Here is an 18,553-nt window from a genome sequence, read left to right as displayed (position 1 = left end):
TTGGCTGTGTTCATTCTGGAATTTAGTAGCAGTTGAAAAGGGGCAGGAGGGCATACTGCAAACACTATTTGTGGTTACAGTGATTTCTAAGGATTCAACAAGAATGCTTTGTTTTACTTCCTCATTGTCTCCTCTTTCCTGTCCTGCTGCCATTTCCAATTCTTTGGTTTTCCCTTCTGATCCTGCAGAGTCAGCAGCATGTTACAGAGTATTAATACATAAAAAATTCTATGTTGCTTCTGTATATTGTTGAGAAGAAGTATGAACCATCCCCCGTAAGTTTAGGATAAAAACTGAGCTAAGCATTCTGAGGTGACTGTAGCCAGAGACGAGAAATGGGCACCTCTGAGGCCCAAGTCCTTGCAGACCTTTACATGTGTATGTGAAGGATGGAGGTGGATTGTCCCTAAAATGAGTAACTTCTTCACCTGACACAAGAAGGGTGTGTTTAAGAGGACTGGGCCAAGTGAAGGGGCTGGGGCCAAGTTCTGTGAGTGCGTGTCACCCCTGCATGTTTCTGAAGGGAAGTGTTTCCTTGGGCTTGCAGCCCAGGGAACAGCTGAAGTCTGGAAATGGAGAAGTGACCCCTGCCCAGCTGGATATGTTGACATTTTTGCTTTTTCTGGCTTCCCTTTATCTCGGTCCTGTCCCAGTGTTCGTGCTTCTGGTCTACGTCTTGTCTGCCTGTGCTCTCTCCAGATCCTTACCTGGATCCAGGTTGGCCTGTGTACTTCTACAGGGAACTTCCCTGTTTTCCGAGCTCTCTGAGCTTGGCTAGTGTGAAGCTTTAGGAGAGGAGAGACACTGACACATGCTGAGAGTTAAAGCTGGTGCTTCTTTCATTTCCCCAAGGTCCTGGAATACACCTGGTTGCTGAATGGGGAAGCTGACAGTCCAGAAACCTGTCTGAGGGCTGAATTTTGTGCCCAAGAAGTGGAGGGCAAGGATTGAAGCACAAGCAGTTAGCATCTCAAACCAACCAAGTCTTACTGTAATCACATTAAAAGGAATGAGGGAGAGGAATTAAACTCTGGAAAGGATTAATATTGCTGTAAGATTCTCACTCATGCAGGGGGAGAAATTTTCTGTAATCTGAAACCTTTATCAGCCAGTTAAACTGATAATTTTGGGCTGCCAACTCTGTAATTAGTAGATACTTATTTAAGGCATATTGTCTCTTTCTGTTTTGGTGGTGATGTGGCAGAGAATTTTGGGTGGGTTTGGTTTTACTATGTGGATTGGGTTGTTTTTGTTGTTTTTTTTTTTTTTTTTTGTGTGTTTTTCTGTTTGTGTTGATGGGTTTTTTTGTGTGAGTTTTTTAGGTTTCGTGAGTTTAGGTACTGGCGTTTCAGACTCATTCATGCATATGTGAATGAAAATGAACCTTAAGGAGAAGCTGCCAACTCAGTCAATGCTTTGATCACCCTGGAAGAAATACACACTTCAGTTAGTATTTTCTGGGAACAGAACTGAAACCAATGTTTCCGGCTACAGGTTTAAGTTTCTAAAAACATAAAGTATTGTGTCTCTTTTCCCTGAAAAATAATCTATAGGGACTTGCACAGATAATGATAGATCCTGAAGAACATTGCCTAGGGGGCTATTTTCATACTATTCCTGCTTTTCTCTCCCCACAGTCATCTTCCATTTTTATTCTTCTGTTGTCTTCTAGCTTTTGTCTTGCAGCCTCCAGCTTACTGTTTGAGACAGACACCATATTTCTGTCTTATGTCCCGTGATACTGGATAGTCTTAGATTTTACCTGTTTTCCAAGTTAGCTTACTGTTTTCTGGAACACTCTGGCAAATTTTGTGGACATGTTGTTCTTTCAGGAAAATCTCTGCTTGCAGCCTAGTATCCATTAACATGAGGCATACATGTTAACTCAGGAGGCTTCTCATGTATATGCTTGATCTTTCTTGGCATCACAACTCCCCTTTCAAAGGGAGGTTATAGTTAAACAGTGCTGGAAAAGTCTGCCGCAAAGGGAATATAAATTCATTTTCTCTAGCACCTAAGAACAACAGCATTTGCACCCAATTGTCTACACCAATTAATTTCTGATCTTCACAGGCAATTTGTTCAAATGTTTCCCCATGCTCATAGTGGAGAAACTATTTTTTTTTTCATTATATCAAGTCCCAAGTTTCCTTTGCTTTCCTGCTGACCAATTGCCTGTTGGTGCATTTGTTCAGCTTGTCAGGGTTGGTCTGGGTGGCAGCCCTGTCCTCTGGAGTTTGAGCCAGCCAATCTGCCCAGTCGATGTCACCTCCAGAGCTGCTCAGGATGTGTGCTGTGTCTGGCCTTAAATGGTCCCAGCCTCGTCATCCCCCCTTCCTGAGGAGCAGCTGTCCCAGCACACTGTGTAACTTGGTCCTACTGCCTGCTCTTTGGTGAGCCTGCAGGGCTGACTCCTGCCCATGGCTGTTCACCTGCCCATGGCTGTTCACCTGCCCAGGTACTGCCACCCTTGTTTCCCTGTAGGGAGGCTGGGGACACTGGCACAAGTGTTTTTCAGGTAAGGGATAACCAGAGCACTGCCCTCATCCATAGAGCCAGTCCTTCGTCACTGAAAGCAATCAGTTTGTCCATGCTTGATTTGCCTGTAGTAGTAAATCAGTACTGTTTGTTCCTAATAATCTTCTTGTCCTTCTGGTGCCTGGAAATGTTTTCCTTGAGGTCTTGCCTCATAATTTTTACAGGAACTGAGGTGAAGCTTTAGCCTGTAGCTTTCTGGATCCTCCTTGCCTTTTAAGCTGGACAGTAGACACTTTAACACTTTTTATGTTATAGCTCTGTGTGTTTAAAGCTGGAGCATTTTGGAAGTGTGAATGCATTTGGGTAAATACCAGACAACTGGGGACCCTGCCTGTCAGTACCACCCTTGGTCTGAGACAGAATGACAGTGTTGTCAGATGGATTAGCAACTAACAATATTAGAAATTACCATTTAGTTCCTTAGATTTAGCAGATGAAGGATGTTTAGTTAATACAATTAGAGAAGAAAGGACAAGTATTTTCCTTGTTTTAAGTATTTATTTTTCTGCACTTTTCTATTAATTTAAAAATTCTTCTCTTGAAATTGCCAGGAACTTTGGACATTAGGTGATTACCAGTGATTTTATTTCTGAGTAGTGACTAAGACTGTCTTGCTTGTAGAATATAGATATTTTATTAAAAGAGCTGCAAGTGCCAAGAAAATCTGTTTCATAAGATTGCTGATGGAGATTTAGCCTTGAGTATTGTCTGAACTTCAGTATGTAGCAAAAAGGTGGGAATTAGATTAACTTGAGGTTTTTTTGGTTTTGTGTTTTTTTTTTTTTTTTTTTCCTATCTGAATACAAGAGGAGTGATAGCAGTGAGTTGTATACTGGGACTTGCACTTTCCGCTTAGTTGCTTTGTTCTCTTAACTTTGGCACTAAAACTTGCTAAATCTAAGTATGGATGGTCTTAATGTTTATTTGCTGTCAGATACCTTTTTGGAGTTCATAAAAGCATTGTGAGTCTGTGGGAGCATGTCTTCTGCCATGCTAGGTAGTGCCATTATTGGAAAACTTGGAATCCTTTTCTGATGAGCACTGTAAGGTACCATGGCCAGGGAATAGGAGTTATCTGAAAGGAAGCTGACTTTTTGTACAAAGTTTCTTTGCTTCCCGTTTTATCATGCCAACAGATAGGAAAAGATAGAAATCTTTTTTTTTGGCTAGACTATCACCGCATACATTCCTAATTTTATGATTTAAGGCTTGCAGAGAAGAATGTTTAATTTTTGTCTTGTCTTCAGGAGACCAAATTGAGTTTTATAATGCTTCTTCATGTACTACATTTTTAAAATTTCTAGTAATTTTTTTTCTTTTTTTCATAATGTTTCCATTTAGTTCACAATTTTTTTTTTTTTTTTAGCTAAACAGAGAAACTTTATTAAAGTGCTTCAACTGAGGCCTTAATTAGTACCAAGTGAGTGGAAGGGCATCACCTGTCTTTTTCTTAGATGACATGCAAAGGAAGAGCTATTGATTTTGTCCCAGAGACAGTCTGAGTCATGGCTTTAACAGACAGCTTTATTAGCCATTGGTTAGCTCAGCTGAGATATGATTTTTGGCCATTTTTGACTAACACCAAAATCCCAGAGGGAAATCAGAAGGTGCAGTGCACTGCTCGTGATAATTGCTGTGGCAACCATGGCAATCTGACAATTTCCTTAAGCATCTATCAATCCACTGTTACAATTAACTCTTCTGCTAGACATTGACTCATGACAAAGAGATGGTACATCATCCTAATCTTCCTTTTCTGCTTTGGAAAGTAAGATACTTGGATGAAAATCAAAAGTTGACCTAATGCATTTTGTATAGGAAGAGGAAGTATCTGTAAGAAAGATAGAGGTTAAAACAATCTCAGCTGGACTGTGATCAGTGCTGTTTCTTTTCTTTTCTGTTAGATCTCCTAAGGCAAATGCATAAGCTTATTTGTGCCTTGGGAAAATTAAGTTAAGCGAAGTTTTATTGATTGTAAAGTAGCTCATCTGGGAAGAGCTTCAGAACATTGTGAGAGGCTGCCTGTTGGCTGTGGGTATTCAGCAGGTGCTGCTGGGCAGTGCCTGTGCTGGGGACAAGCTCACTTGTGATTTTTGTGTGTGCCCATTGTATCTGTTGTCATGCTGCCCAGGGCTTGGGAGTGTCTGACACACAGATGGCATTGGGCAGGTTCCCAGTGATCCTTGACATGTGGCCATGGATGGATGGAGCAAGAAAAGCTGTTGCACTTCTTTTCTAGTAGGAGGTGGACGGACAGTACAAAATAAAATCTGTGTCCCTCTTTGTCATCTTTGAAACACAGTATCTGAAAGCATACATCACAGTCTAATTTACATCCAGTTGTAAAATGCCTTAAAAGGAGCCTTGCCATTTTGGAAGGAAGCTGCTGATGGGAATCTCAGGCTTACAACATACAGGTCTAACTGTGTTTCTCTTGAGCATCTGGTCTCAAGTTTGCTGTTCCGTAAACATGTTGTTAGTGACATCCCTTAGAAGGGTTGGGAACCTGGGAGCTTTCCACCATGTGTTCCATTCATGCAGTATGTCCATTAGGCCACAGGCAGTTTTATTTTTTTAATGCCCATGAGATTCATGTCATATGAAATAACCAGGTGACTGTGTCTTTCCATTATGGAGATTTTGCTTGGTAGATCCCAGAAGAGCCCTGCTTTTCTGTTTACACAGGGTTAAGCCCTTTAATCACTGTCTTTGCTGGACAGTAAAAAGCAGTGTATTCTTCACACCAAGACCCTTAAAGTGGTGGTTGTACTATCCACTTCTGTCATTGTCTCTGCTAACACATGGACAGTATTAAAACTAATACAGTAGTGGCCCGTACTACTTCATTTTAGACATAACTGTGGCAGCAGAAGTGGGGTATTTTAGTAGTTTCTCTGCATTCTGTGCATGTCAGCCCTCTCTTTCCATCGTTGTGCACATTGACAAACTGGTTGGTTTGGAAGCCTCCCGTTGTGGAAGCACACAGGAAGAGATGCCTGGAAAAGGAAAGGTAAGTTCTAACCTGTACAACACAGGTTAGTGCCTGGAACCTCTTTGTGCACCTGGTCATTTGGTGCCTTCTTTCCCAGCTGGATATGTTGTGTTTGGCATGGGAGGAACTGAAGTAGCTGCCAGTGCTGAGTGCCTTTTTTCATGGAGCTGTCAGTCCATGGGTGCAGCTACCAAATGAACACGGAGTGCTGACAAAGTCAGCATTGCTAAATTTCTTTTTTAATGCTGACCTTGGAGGTGGTGACATGGATCTGAAAAAGATAAGGACACTTATGTTTCCAGAGGCATTCTGTGATGTAGCCATTTCATAAACTGAACCAGAATTCATAGGTTTTTGCATAGGCAGAATCCCAAGATACTCATGCCAGATCCAGTTAGTAATTTAGGATTACCTAATGGTGTGTTTTATCTGTCCAAGTTACTGTGATTGTCCAATTTATTGTATAACATAAAACATAATTTAATACTCATGTACCGAATAGCAGTCATGTGAATTAACAAGAAACCTGTAAGCTCTGAATTAATTCATTGCTTAGTGCAAGGGAAGTTTCACTGGTGCTTTTGAAGATGGAGCAAATCTATTGCCTTCACAAAGTGCACTTCTAATGCTCTTGTAGTACATTCTCTGGAGAGACAAAGCAGATTGTAGATCTGTGTAGGAAAGGAAATTAAATATCAGCACTAATAGGGAAGCTTTTAAGAAGTATTTAAGCTTTAAAGCAGTAAACATATTATCATTTAAAAACTTATTTTAAATACTACCTTTGTACCATAAGTTAGATTTTATATTTGCATTACTCTGCCTGAAAAAAAAAGGACTATGTCTTTCAATATTGGTTGTATAGATGGAAATATTAAGATACCACATAACTGTTCTCTCTGTAGCCCCTGACATTACTGTTTTCTAGCTTGATTTGAATCCTTTCTTATGCTTGTTACCCTTTAGTTTAGGACCAGTCTTTAGTTCCAGTATTTTCTCCTTCATCTTTGTCCTTCCTGCTGATGTTTTTTTCCTCATTTCTACGTATTTGAGTATCAAAGAATGGTTTGGTAAGCACAAACATAACTTTACTATTGCCAGTTTAAAAATTTATGTTTAGAAAGACAAGGGGGTGATAATTTACTTTAGAGTTTGATTTAGCATGAGCATCCTATGGCATGGATATAAAAGAAGTTGGTTTAGTTGTTGAGCAACTGTTTGTCATTGGAGACTCTTTAGGGAAAATGTCACAGTGGCTTAAGAAGGTTTCAACAATAAAGTAGCAGCTTTAACAAATTTTCGTTCATTTTGCAAATACTTACCTTGTGTGTAAAGCTTTATGGTTTTCTTATTTTTATGACACTTTCTGACTCAGTATTTTATTGTTGCTCTTGCTTATAGGAAGGTATTACAGTGCCTTTGAATTCTAGGAATCGGGAAGTTGTTAGCAGAATTTCAAGGCAGTTCAGTGTAGGTTTCCCACTGTAAGTTTTGCAGCCAAGCTCAGCTGTGTGTGTAAGTGGTGTCTGAGTGCATAAGAAGCGTGTGTTAAAGCAGTACCATTGTGCTTGCAGAGAGCCACATCCTGGAGGACGTGAACCGGTGCATCGTGGCGCTGAGGGAGCAGGATGCCGAGGGCCTGGACCGTGCCGCGGGCGCCATCCGTGGCCGCGCCGCCAGGGTCGCTCACATCGTGGCGGGGGAGATGGACAACTATGAGCCAGGAGCTTACACCGAGGGGGTCATGATGCACGTGCAGCATCTCACCAAGGCCGGTGAGTCTGGTTTCTGGAGCTTTTATGGTGGTGTAACCTTGCCTTTATCCGCCACATTTAAAGTGAATCCTGTGGGTCTCTGATGTAACGCACGGGTGGTGCACTGATGGTTCCCTCTGAGGTCTCTGCTCTCCTTTCAGCAAGCTGTCGAGTTAGGATGAGACCATGCAGTGCAAAACTCACTTCTAAAATTTTGAGTTACATGATCTCTGTAAGGTTTCTTAAGTTATGGAAGGCTGTTACTGGGGTTCTTAATGCATGTCACAATGTTTGAAGACTTGTAACTAATGAGGCAGGAGCTTCCCACGTTGTTGCACTGGCCTTACCACACCTGCTCTAAGCAGATGAAAGGCAAACTCAGAGAAGGAGGTGCATGATTTGTGTGTACTTCCACTTTAAAGACTGTTGATCAGATGTCCCAAAAAGTCTTCAGTTTTTGCAAAGCAAGTTTGAAACTTTCTAAAATGTTTAGTAGTCTCCTTTACATTTTCATAGTATTAAAAAAGAGGGCATCCTATATTGAATACCTGTATTGCAAATGCCTGTACTGGCCACAGGGGGTGTAACTGCACTATTTTAGAAATGGTTCCTGTGTTTTCTGTAAATGATTCTCTGGTTTTCATCGTGTATACTTAATTAAAAAAAAAAAAAAAGAAATTATCTGTGGAGTTCCCAGTACGTCCATGTTTTCAGTGGTTGCGAGTCTAATAGTTGGGCAGTTAAACTGCTCCTAAGAGATTTTCTCCAAGTCTGTACATCCCTGGACTATGGGATTTAGCTTCCTGAACTCAGAAGTCTAAATTCTAGCTCTATCAATCCAAACAAATGTCTAGTACCTTACATTTGACTGATATTTGCTTCATTTTACCACAAGAAAAGACAGGAATTTTGTTCGAGCTTGCTCTTAGTTAAAGTTCAAATATGTCCAGGGCAGAACCATCTTCACGTGAACAAGAGTAAACTGACATTGTAGTGAAGTGGCAAAAGGGACAGAATAGTGGGAAGAGTTTGAAATAGACTTGCCTGTTTTTATCTTACTATATTGTGATGAGAAAATTGAAAAAATGTCGCCATTGCATTCCTTTCTTCATGATTTCTGGAAGTACTGTGACAGATATCAAGAGAAGCAGCATAGAAAAGCAAAGTTTTGATTCTCATTTAAAAGCTGAGCCCGTTTTTCTTGAAACTGATAGCATTTAAAGACATTAGGAGTTGACAGTGATTTCTGTTCTGTTGCCTTGCTTTGACAGTAATATATATAATATACCTAAACCTGTCTGTCTGCAGAAGACAGGGAGACACAACACTGGTTGTGGTTGTTTGCTCGTTTCAAGGGACATCAAGCATGGTGACATCTCAAATGACTTCGCAGTACTTCAAAGAATTCACTGTCTTTGTTGTTCAATAGGAGTGGAAAAAAGGCACATGTACTTCTCTTTTCCGCCTATATTTATATGATCTGCAATGAACAGACATCGAGCTGTGTGAGAGCTGCTTGGTTGCTTCCTGGTTTTGTTATTTTTAACTTTTTCAGCTTACAGGTAAAATGTAGGTAGATTGCAGCCCTCAGGTGTAACCTAAACTATTCTATCCCAGCTGGGCCTTTCAGGTCCAGCTGATTGCAAGGGGACACTTCACCAGGAGAGAACTCTGTATTTATGCTGCCATAACCTCCTCAGTTAATTTCCACAAATAACCTCAGGCAGTGAAGGGAATCCTTTATGCCTAATGAAGAGATGAAGTGTTACTGATGAGAAATTATTGCAGGTAGTGTAGAATTAGGGAAAACAAAATTACAGACAAGCAGCATACGTGAAAATAGCAGAGAAGTAAAAACAAAAATGGAAGAGTGAATGGGAGAAGAAATAGGAAGGATGCAAACTGGAGGTAGCAGGAGAGAGAAAATGTGCAGAAAGAGGAGCAGATATATTTACTGTTTGTTAAAACAAAAATCAAGGCTAAGTTGTGGAATGCATGTCGAGGTAATTTATAAGAAAAAGGTTTAATTCTCTGCATTGCAGTATGTAAGAAAAGAGCATAAGATCACTGAATCTGTCTCTTCAGCTGGAAGACATCAGACATATTTAAGATAAAGTGAGATATTCAACAGTAATATCTTAATACTGCCAAAGAATGAGTATTAAAAACTGGATCTTAATTTCTTAGCTCAGGTTGTGTAGTCTGGTGTACATACGAGCTGTTGGCAACCAAGTGCATCTCTATAGCACTGTACAATGGAGTGTCTGCTTTCTCAGGTGTATTTATGCTGTTCCTCTGTTTTACCTCTTCCCTTTCGCTGAACAAGAAGAAAAACCCCAAGAAAACTAACACCAAGGCTCTGCAAAAGCCCCATTTATAGTGTGGAGCTGAGCTTTTAGAAGTTAAATACTGCCAGAACTGGAGTTGTCTTTGCAGCCTTGATATCCCTTGATTTGCACTCTGTGTGTGCATGACATGCATTAGGACAGTGTGGTTATGTGATCGTACACAGTTGTGTTACTAACAGCTGCTTTATGAGGTCACTGCATGGGCATAGGCCAGGGTCATGTATTAGAGAAGGCTGAAGTCCACAGGCTCAATTTAGAATGTAATGAAGCACAAGACTGTGGGGAGAGAATACATGATCTCATATTGGAGATAGCTGTAGATGGACTTGATGATCTTGGTCTTTCTGAACTGAAATGGTTCTGTGACTCTGTAGTTGCAGTGCCAGGGCCTGTGCAGAGTTTCTGCTGATACCCAGTCCTTGAGGCTGTAGTAATGGGGGGGGTGCAGGGATGCTCCCCAGCTCCTGCTGTGAGGGAGTGCTGTGCTGGCTGCTCCCTAGTTCTACACCACAGTGACACCGGAACGTTCTCTGTCCCTCCTGCTCTCAGGTTTCTGTGGGAAGAGCGGGGAGGTGTGTGGGTGGCGAAGAGCAGCAGAGCATTCCAGCCAAGGCCCCGGTGCAGATGGTTGTAAATCAGTATTGAGCATCATGCCCTGGAAGCGTCATGGCCCAGGGTCTGCGTAAAACCATGGGGACACTGGAGAAAAGTGTTGAGCTGCGGGGTCTGTGCGTTCTATGGAGGCAGCGGGTTTAACCCCACAGTGCCTGTTGGACTGTGCAGGGGTAAGGTAGTTGAGCTTGAGGCTGTGTTGTGGTATGGTTAAGGCTGTGAAAACGTCACTGCTGATGCCTCTTTCGTTCCTAATGTCTGGCACTGGTGGATAGATCAAAATAGGCAGATTGTTGCATTTTGGTAGGGTTTGTGTACTGTTGTATCAAAGTAAAATGAAACATTTAGGAACTCTTTTTATAAAACCCTAAGGTATTTCTACTTCATAACAGGAAGGGAGATCTTGTGCTCTACTTTTAAATACCAGTCTTCTATGTTATTTTATTGTCTGCCAGAATCTGCAACAGTTAAATTTAAGTCAACAATTTATATTGTGGCATATATCTGTTGGTATAGTATAAAGTCTGTATTGTAAATTTGGTCTGCAGTTTTGCTTTAATGCTAAAGAATAATGATACACATACACGTGTAAATACATACATAAATCCTTTAGGTATTTAGATGTTTACAGATCTTATAAAAAAACAAGGAAAAGGGTGGAGACAAAGATTGGAAGTATTTTAACTGTCTCAAGTCCCCAGTGGGCCAAAGACATTGTTTTCAGACCTCTTTTGGAGTGCTTGGATTTGTGTCCAGTGATTTTCTTTAAGACCTCACAAGCCTCAGTTACTTTTTTGGCAGAATGTTTTAATGTCATATTACGTGCCAGTATGAATGAATTTATTTATTTACACTAATTTATTTATTTATTTATTTTCTGGTCCCAAGATTGCTATTTTGGTCACCTTCCAGTCTACCCTTTCCCTTCATAGCCCTTTCAGTGTGTGCACTTGTACAGCTCCATATTAGTACTTATCTACTACACCTGAAACAGAGCTTTCCTGTACAGTAATTTATTAATTGATTCTCTAGGGTGGATTAAATCTACTGCATTGCTTTTCTCTGGGAAAAGGTAATTTATCTCAGTCATAAAAGGACAGTGGGTTTTCATGATACAAACTTCCTTCCAACTTAAGCTTTTTATTTAGCTTTTCCATTTCTTGCAAGCCTATGTGCACAAGCTAATGGCTTGTATTTCCCTGGCTGCTTCACTTGCCTTTTTCAAATCCAGTTCACAGGTTTTGTTGCAGCATCTTATGTGAAATGACTGTCAGTTTCCTTTGTCCCCTGCCTCGAGTCTTCTGCGGTAGGGATTGCCTGCTCTTCTTCAGGAATGTGACTCTTTCACCCAAAAGACACCCTCCAAAGAGGAAATGCAAGAGGGGGTTGTGCCCACTCTGACATTTATGACTTATTTTGTCATCTTTAGGAAAGCCACCTGAGGCAGCATGGGGAGCAAGGAGCATCTCCAGAGACTTCACTGGCTTTTCCTAAGATGTATACTCAGATAGGATCCTTAAATGGGATGAACGGCCTGTTGAAGGTCCTTACCTCTTGTCATAGAACAAAAGATACCAATATGACCAACTTTATTCTAAATTATTTCTTTGGGGATAGCTAAAATGAGGTGAATGGATCTTACTCATTCTGTGGGGCACATGAAAAATCCTAAGTTTTTATTAATTTAGAAACACAAGTGTTTTTAATGAAAAATTATTTTTCACCACTTGTTCATCACTCTCAGAATGAGAACTAAAGAGAATACTTGCTGTTCAAGTCTGTTTAGTATTCAGTGATTTTTACCCTTTCTTATGAAGCCCAGAGAGTGCTGAAGAAGACTGACTCTTGACACTTCAAAATACATTAATAAAAAAAAAAAAGAAAATCCCCAAAACATTTGAAGAAGGAGAGAGGCCTGAGTATGCAAATTTATGGAATTGGTGAACTTGTGAAATTGGTACACAACCCAGACAAGGAACAGCTTATGAGAAACTATTCAGCAGAATTATTGTAAGAGTAAGAGGAAAAAAAACATGGGCCAAGAAAAACACTGAGGGTATTTTCATGACTTAGGCTAAAACATTCTTTGTGTATGTTACATGATGATTGTAAGACTATAACTTAAGCAATAAACCTTCATTCTTGTGGTTGTTACTCTATTACAGAGTCAATAACTTCCCTTTGGTGGAGTCTGCAGTGAGACTTTTTTTTTTTAGGGCTCTGTTCTGATCCTTCTGTGAAATTCTGTTAAGAATGTTGGCTTTAAAAATCAGATTTTGCTTCTGATATGAAGAATGCTCTGAAAAATAGGGGGAAATGCCAACATTTTTTGTGTTCCAGGTAATCAAAAAATGACCCTGAACATTGTCATTTCTTTTTGCCAATCTTTTCGTCCTTTCCTCTAGCTCAAAAATAGCTTTGCTTCACGGTTAGTAGCAGCAATGTCCACGTTGATTATAAGCATTAAGGGCGTTAAGGTGCCTTTAACTACACATTTGCTTCTTTAAAATGCTGTTGCACTTAGTGGTCATTTAAAGCACTGAGAAGAAACTGCACTACTGGGCACTGCTCCCCCAGGCCTTGCTCAGTAGCAGCTTCAGAGTGCCCAATGCAGACTCACTGTTCAGGGCAGTTCTTGAACACCCTCAAAGTCTCCAAGAACTTTCCTCCTTCTCAAGAGAAACCTTATGTACCGGTTTGGCCAAATTTAGAAATATACTCTGAGAGAAGGCACAACCACCCTTCCCCCACCAGGTTCGGGAAAAAATAAATTTTCCTTAAAGGAAAGTGAAAGAGATAAAAACTATTTATTTAACAAACACACGGGAAAGGAAAATAATGCTAAATAATAAAATCTCTCGCTGTGGAGAAAAACCTGGGAAAGTGTTAGAGTCCTCCCTTTGGTCTCCTCAGAGCTGGGGCGTGGCCCAGGGCCAGGCCCTCTGTGCCCGGTGGAAAGTCCTCCCGATGTGCTCTGATGTTGAAGCAATCACGCAGTCCAGTAGAAAAGGGGAAAAATCCGAAATTCCAGGGAAGGAAAAATTTAACTCTCAGTCTCTCTCCGGAGAAAAAAAAAAAGCAGCTGAACCACTGGCCAAAAACTGTCCTGGGAGCAGCCAGCCGGGTGCTTCCTCCCTCCCCTGCTGCAGCGGGGAAAACCCATTGCTATCTGTGTGTGACCTTGAACAAGCTGCAAACTGCTTTGAAAAAGTTTTGCTCAGTTTTTTCCTTCCCTCTCTCAGGCTTAGTTTAGAGGCATAGAAAGGCACAAGAATTAATTTCTGGGCATAGGCAGCGATATGGGATACACATCATAAGGTCACCCCAAGATGCCTTAATAAGAGCAGCATTTAAAATGCAGCATTTTTATAAAATAAAATCATGTTTCTGAGGGTAATAAATTTGTTTTTGCCGTGTTCAGTTGAGTTTTGATACTTTTTTGGTTGTTAGGTCATTTTGCTGAATTAGGATCGTAAATACCTTTCTGTGACCTGCCATGGATTCGGCACATGTGGTCTTGCCCCATCTAAATTACATGGGGAGAGGGAGGGAGGTGAGGGAAGGGTCTCTTGGTTTGAGTGGCATTGGTGGAAGAACTGGAAAAGGGAGGATGTTGTGTGAATTCTGAATCTTACTCCCATGGTAATGAATTTGCCATGTTCCTTGGTGAAGCCTGGTTTGCCTGCAGTCTGATTTTGGAGCAGAGGACACTTGGGTTAAGCCTTCCTTAAAGTACTGAACACCAGTTGTTGTCTTTGTTTCTGCAATTTCCACAGGCCCTACAGGGGAACTGAGGATGGAAGTATACTAACGGGCAGTAATGGCTTTTTTTTTTTTTCTTCTATCCAATGTTTTGTGGGCTAGGTTTTTTTTAGGTTGGTTGGTTTGTTGGATTTTTTTTCAAGTAGAATTGCTGTTCTGAGTCACTGTATGTGACATTTTGTGATAAATCTTCCCTCACTTGAAGCTACTTTAAGAAATGACTTGTGACTTTCCAATATCTGTATAACTTTCATATATCCCTTTTAATATATTTCTGTCTCTTGGATCTTAAGGACCAGTGGACTGGTCTGGTTTAGTAGAGTCCCTTCATTAAAGACAGCCCTTCCTTAAGCTGATAACGAGATCAGGGAACTACTGCTGTTCCTTTTACTATGTATTTTTAACTGAAGCAAACTCTCAAGCTTGCGCAAGGTTATCTCTATGTCCATATCAAAGCCATTACCTTCATTTCACCTGTGACTTTCTTGCACAAAGTGCCTGGACCTCTGTAATGTTAAGCATATTTCATTCCCAAGTCTGTACTTGCCTTTCGCTTCCAGCTCTGTAGCCTTTCCAGTTACTTGGAATGTGTTTTCCAGAGCCTCTGGGGCACAGTTTTCTCTCATTACTGTTGTCATAATGTTGTTCTTGTGGTCTTGTATCTACAAACCCTGATGCTATTGTTTCTTTGCATTTTGGGGGGAGTTACAAGCATGCTGTGTCTGTTGCAGTTGTCCAGGGTTAGTTTGCTGTGTCTCTTGCTTTGCCATTCCACATTCAGAGAATCCTGTCATTCTGTTGTCTTTTAGAACACTGTAACACATTGGAGATGGCATCTTTCTTACAGAAGGTGAAGTTTTTGTCTGTTTTACAGGTTTTTGCAATAGGAACATTTTAGTTCTTAATGAGCAGCTTTGGCTTCATCTGATGTGTCCTGGAGCTAAGCCGGTCAGATCTACCTGCTGGGTTTTCCCAGTACATACTGAAGTCTTTTGAATACTTTGGGATTTACCACTCTTCTGACCATTTGCATGTCAGAGCATGGTCTGCTTCCTAAGCAGGATTGTGGACTGAGTAACTTCATTTCAGAAATCATCAGTGCTTAAAAGTTCATTCTCTATTTCATAGTACCTATGAAGACTGTTTTGGTTTAAATCTTCAGTATGAATCCAGTCTCACTAAGGATTTCCTTAGTCCCGAAAAATGGCAGTACTTTTTTGTTCTTCAGCCTTAGCTCACTCCTAAGCTCTTCAGAGAGATAATTTCCTAACCTGAATTTACAAAAAGCACCTTTCGCAGTTTTCATTTTTGCATGTAATAAATTTTTATGTTTTGTAGTAAAGTTCGTAATTTTTGTAACATGACCTATCATAAAATTATATGATCACCCTGCCTCCCTTCAATAGTATTTCCAGCTACATACAGCTAACTCAACTCTGCTTAAGATTTTTCTAGTGATTCCTTTCTGGCAACATGCCCTCAGCTCTTCGTGCTTCGTTCCTTAGAAAGCATGAACTGTTAGATCTGGAAACGATGCAGTGGCTCTTGATGGGGGGAGCATATGCATAATTCAGTAGGATTTATAAATGCCTGTGTATGTATGTTTGGATTATAAATCTGTTAACATAGTAAAATTGATTCTTGTTGAAATCATAAATGATAAGCTTGTCTTTGTTTTGTTCACCTTGTCTCAGTAAGTCTGTCACCACCATTCATGGCAGTGTTTGGAGAAGTGGCATTGTATGCGTTATATGCCAGATAAATTTCTGTAAACAGGGTTTTTCCTTGCTTTCTGGGGACCATATTCTGTTTTCTACCAGAATCCCACTGCTGGGCAAGGACATCTCTGAAGCTGGTTTTGTTTGCTGCAGGCTTTATTTTGTGTCACAGCTGATGAGAACAGCAGACCACCTCCTCAGTTTACCCAGTGCTGTTGAACAGCCGCAGTTGTTTTGGAATAATTCATTAGACAGCAGACAAAGTGTAAGGAATGCATCCATTGAATTGAAGCATTTGTCATGGAGTTTCGTGTGGAAATGTATAACTGTCTGTCACTCACTCCTTTTTGATTGTTGTCAGGCATTAAAAATTCAAAGGTAGACAGCTTCAGTCAGCAGATGAGAAGGTCTCTATCTCGGGTATTGTGCAGAAAAGTTGTTGCAGAATTCCTCACCTTCCCAAGTGCTCTGAAGTAGCAGCCATGTTTTGCTTGTGGAATACTGGGCCTTGGCAGCTAGGTTAGGCAGTAAACTATTGGTGACCCTCTTAATCAACAGGAATGTTTGGAGAAAACCCATAGATGTTTCCACAGATTGTTTGGTTTGGGTTTTTTTTCCTTATGGATTAATTTTATAATTTCTTCCCTGAACTGAAGCTTCAAGTAACGTTCCTTGTACCAGGATATTAGTGCTTTCCCAGGAATCGTATTTTTGGTGTTGAAGGAGGCTTAAGATAATTGCCTGAAACTGATTCCTAGGTCTGAAGTCAGAAGTGTTTAGTGAGCAATTCTAGATGATATCAGCATACTGTTGCTTTTGATATGCTTATGTTTTTAGGAGGGGGAGGCTAGAGTTCAGGAAATACTGTGAAGCAGACCTCTGAGGAAGCATTAATGGTAAAATAAATAATATTTAATGATAGTATGCTGAACATTAAAGTTGATACGTTGATTATAATAAGAGTGCCAGAAAGAAGTGGGAAAGATCTAAGAATGTGACCCTTGGAAAGATGATGGTACTCACTGTACGCTTTCCAAAGTAGGCCTTGCCAAACTCAAAATGTTGGGGGAAAGATTTCTGGAGAACAGAGAATGCTGAGGATGGGCTGGGCCTTAGTGCAGGTGACTTGTGAGAAGCAGAGGAGAGACTGAGAGTTTAATGTGGGGAGGTGGCAGCCAAGGGACAATGGATAGAAACCTGCAGCTTCCTGAGAGAGTTGCAGTGACTCTGGTGCCACTCACTCTTGGCAGAGACAGGTAGCACAACTAAGGGCAGTGGCCACAAGCTGCAGCAGAGTAATTCAGGGACAGTGAGGGCAGAGCAGGGGATTTATTCACTGTAGTGCAGCACTAGAACAGAGATGCAATGACATTTGTCTTTGAAGGTTTTTGAGACTTAGCTGGACAAAGCTGTGACTGACCTGATGTTGTGTTGGTCTTATGTCTAAGGAGATGACATGCAGAATCCTTTTCAAATAATGTATGTAGGATATTTTCCCCAGCTGCATTCATGTAAGAGTTACCTTTTCTGGGTAATTAAATGCTTTAACATGGGCATTCATACTCTGTAGTAACCTCAGATTCTTAGAGAAGAGTTCTTTCTGTGCTTAGTGACTTGCTTGTTATTAGAAATACATACTGTTAGTATTGACAAGGACTTTCAGTGTAAAAATGCTTGCATATACTTCATTCCCAATCTGCAAATTTTTCTAGAATGCTAACACAGACCTGTTATATGAAGTATCATGTATTAAATGGTGGTCAAGCATAGAAACATTGCCAATGGATGCAATCCATCTGTGGGATTTAGTCTGATACGTTTCCAAATAGGCAAAGAAGCATTTAAAACCTATAGGTGCTCTGTTTTTCAAAGTGTTTGTTTATTCTTCAGCGTGATCTTTTCAAACCGTGGTAATTTCTATTTATCCTGAGAGCTAAGAGTAAAATTTTCAGCAGTGTTTCATATTTCTTTTAAATAACAACATAGTCATCTTGTGTTTACTTAATTTGCTTACTTGTCTTGCTTATCTTTTATTCTGTGAGATAAGTAAGGAAAGTAAGAACCTGTATCTGCAAACACCTTTAGAGTTTGTATCTTAATAGTGTTAGAAGCAATGTTAGTTTTATCAGTATAGTTTTATTCAGTTTCAAATAATGGTAGTTATATTCGGAGTATTTTTATTCTGTTTCTAACCACTGTTTGTGAGCTGATAACTGACTTCTTGAATCTTTAATAGTCTGCTATTCTGTATCTTGGAGGAAAATTATTATTTCTGCATTGCAGGTTGGGAGAAAGCTTTCTTGTAGTCAGTCTTTGTAAACTATAAACCACAAGCAAAGAACAAAAACATCTTGTGGAACCTTTTCAGCCTTTCCATAGTCGCTCCACGGAATCGGATGTAGCAGGAAATGTAATTGGCAGTCCCTTTCTTGTCTGTCAGCAGTCCACTGCATTTGGAGTTCTCTCCCTGAGTGTCCATGCAGAACAGTCAGTACCTGTTACAACTGATACTCCAACTGTTCTTTATGTTCTTGTACAGAACTTTCTTTACCTGAAGAACTTTTCCCTGCTGATAAAAGTAGGATTTGCACTAATTATCTGTAAATGTTGCTAATTTATTTAGCCACTAGTTGATGAAGAGATTTCAGGTAGATGCTGAAGAAGGTTCTTTGTAGCCTTTTTGGTAGGCAGCTGGGTAAGACAGGGTTTCTTTTGTAGGGCAGAACATGTAATGCAGGATGCAGTTATGGTCAGCATAGAGTGCCAACGGCCCCTTCAGGTTTGTGCTTTGAACCCTGAGAGAGAACCACTTGAGTTTGTCACCTTGGT

The 18,553-nt window shown here is 40.5% G+C and overlaps 1 protein-coding gene across 5 annotated transcripts in view; it reads left to right on the top strand.

The window, feature by feature from the left end:
* Positions 1–18,553, top strand: part of CTNNA3 (catenin alpha 3) — a 438,358-nt gene that overhangs the window by 319,628 nt on the left and 100,177 nt on the right. For all 5 annotated transcript variants that reach the window (XR_004241502.1, XM_032115986.1, XM_032115987.1 and 2 more), the window contains one exon: positions 7,105–7,305. Coding sequence is in view for 4 of the 5 variants with exons in the window: in XM_032115986.1 (XP_031971877.1) it covers positions 7,105–7,305 (201 nt within the window). In the remaining variant the exon portion in view is untranslated. The remainder of the gene's footprint in view (positions 1–7,104; positions 7,306–18,553) is intronic.

The sequence above is a fragment of the Corvus moneduloides genome, chromosome 8 (assembly GCF_009650955.1).
Source record: "Corvus moneduloides isolate bCorMon1 chromosome 8, bCorMon1.pri, whole genome shotgun sequence".
NCBI classification, from domain to species: Eukaryota; Metazoa; Chordata; class Aves; order Passeriformes; family Corvidae; genus Corvus; species Corvus moneduloides.
Note: the sequence above shows the minus strand (reverse complement) of the source record. Positions and strands in the feature narration are given on the sequence as shown.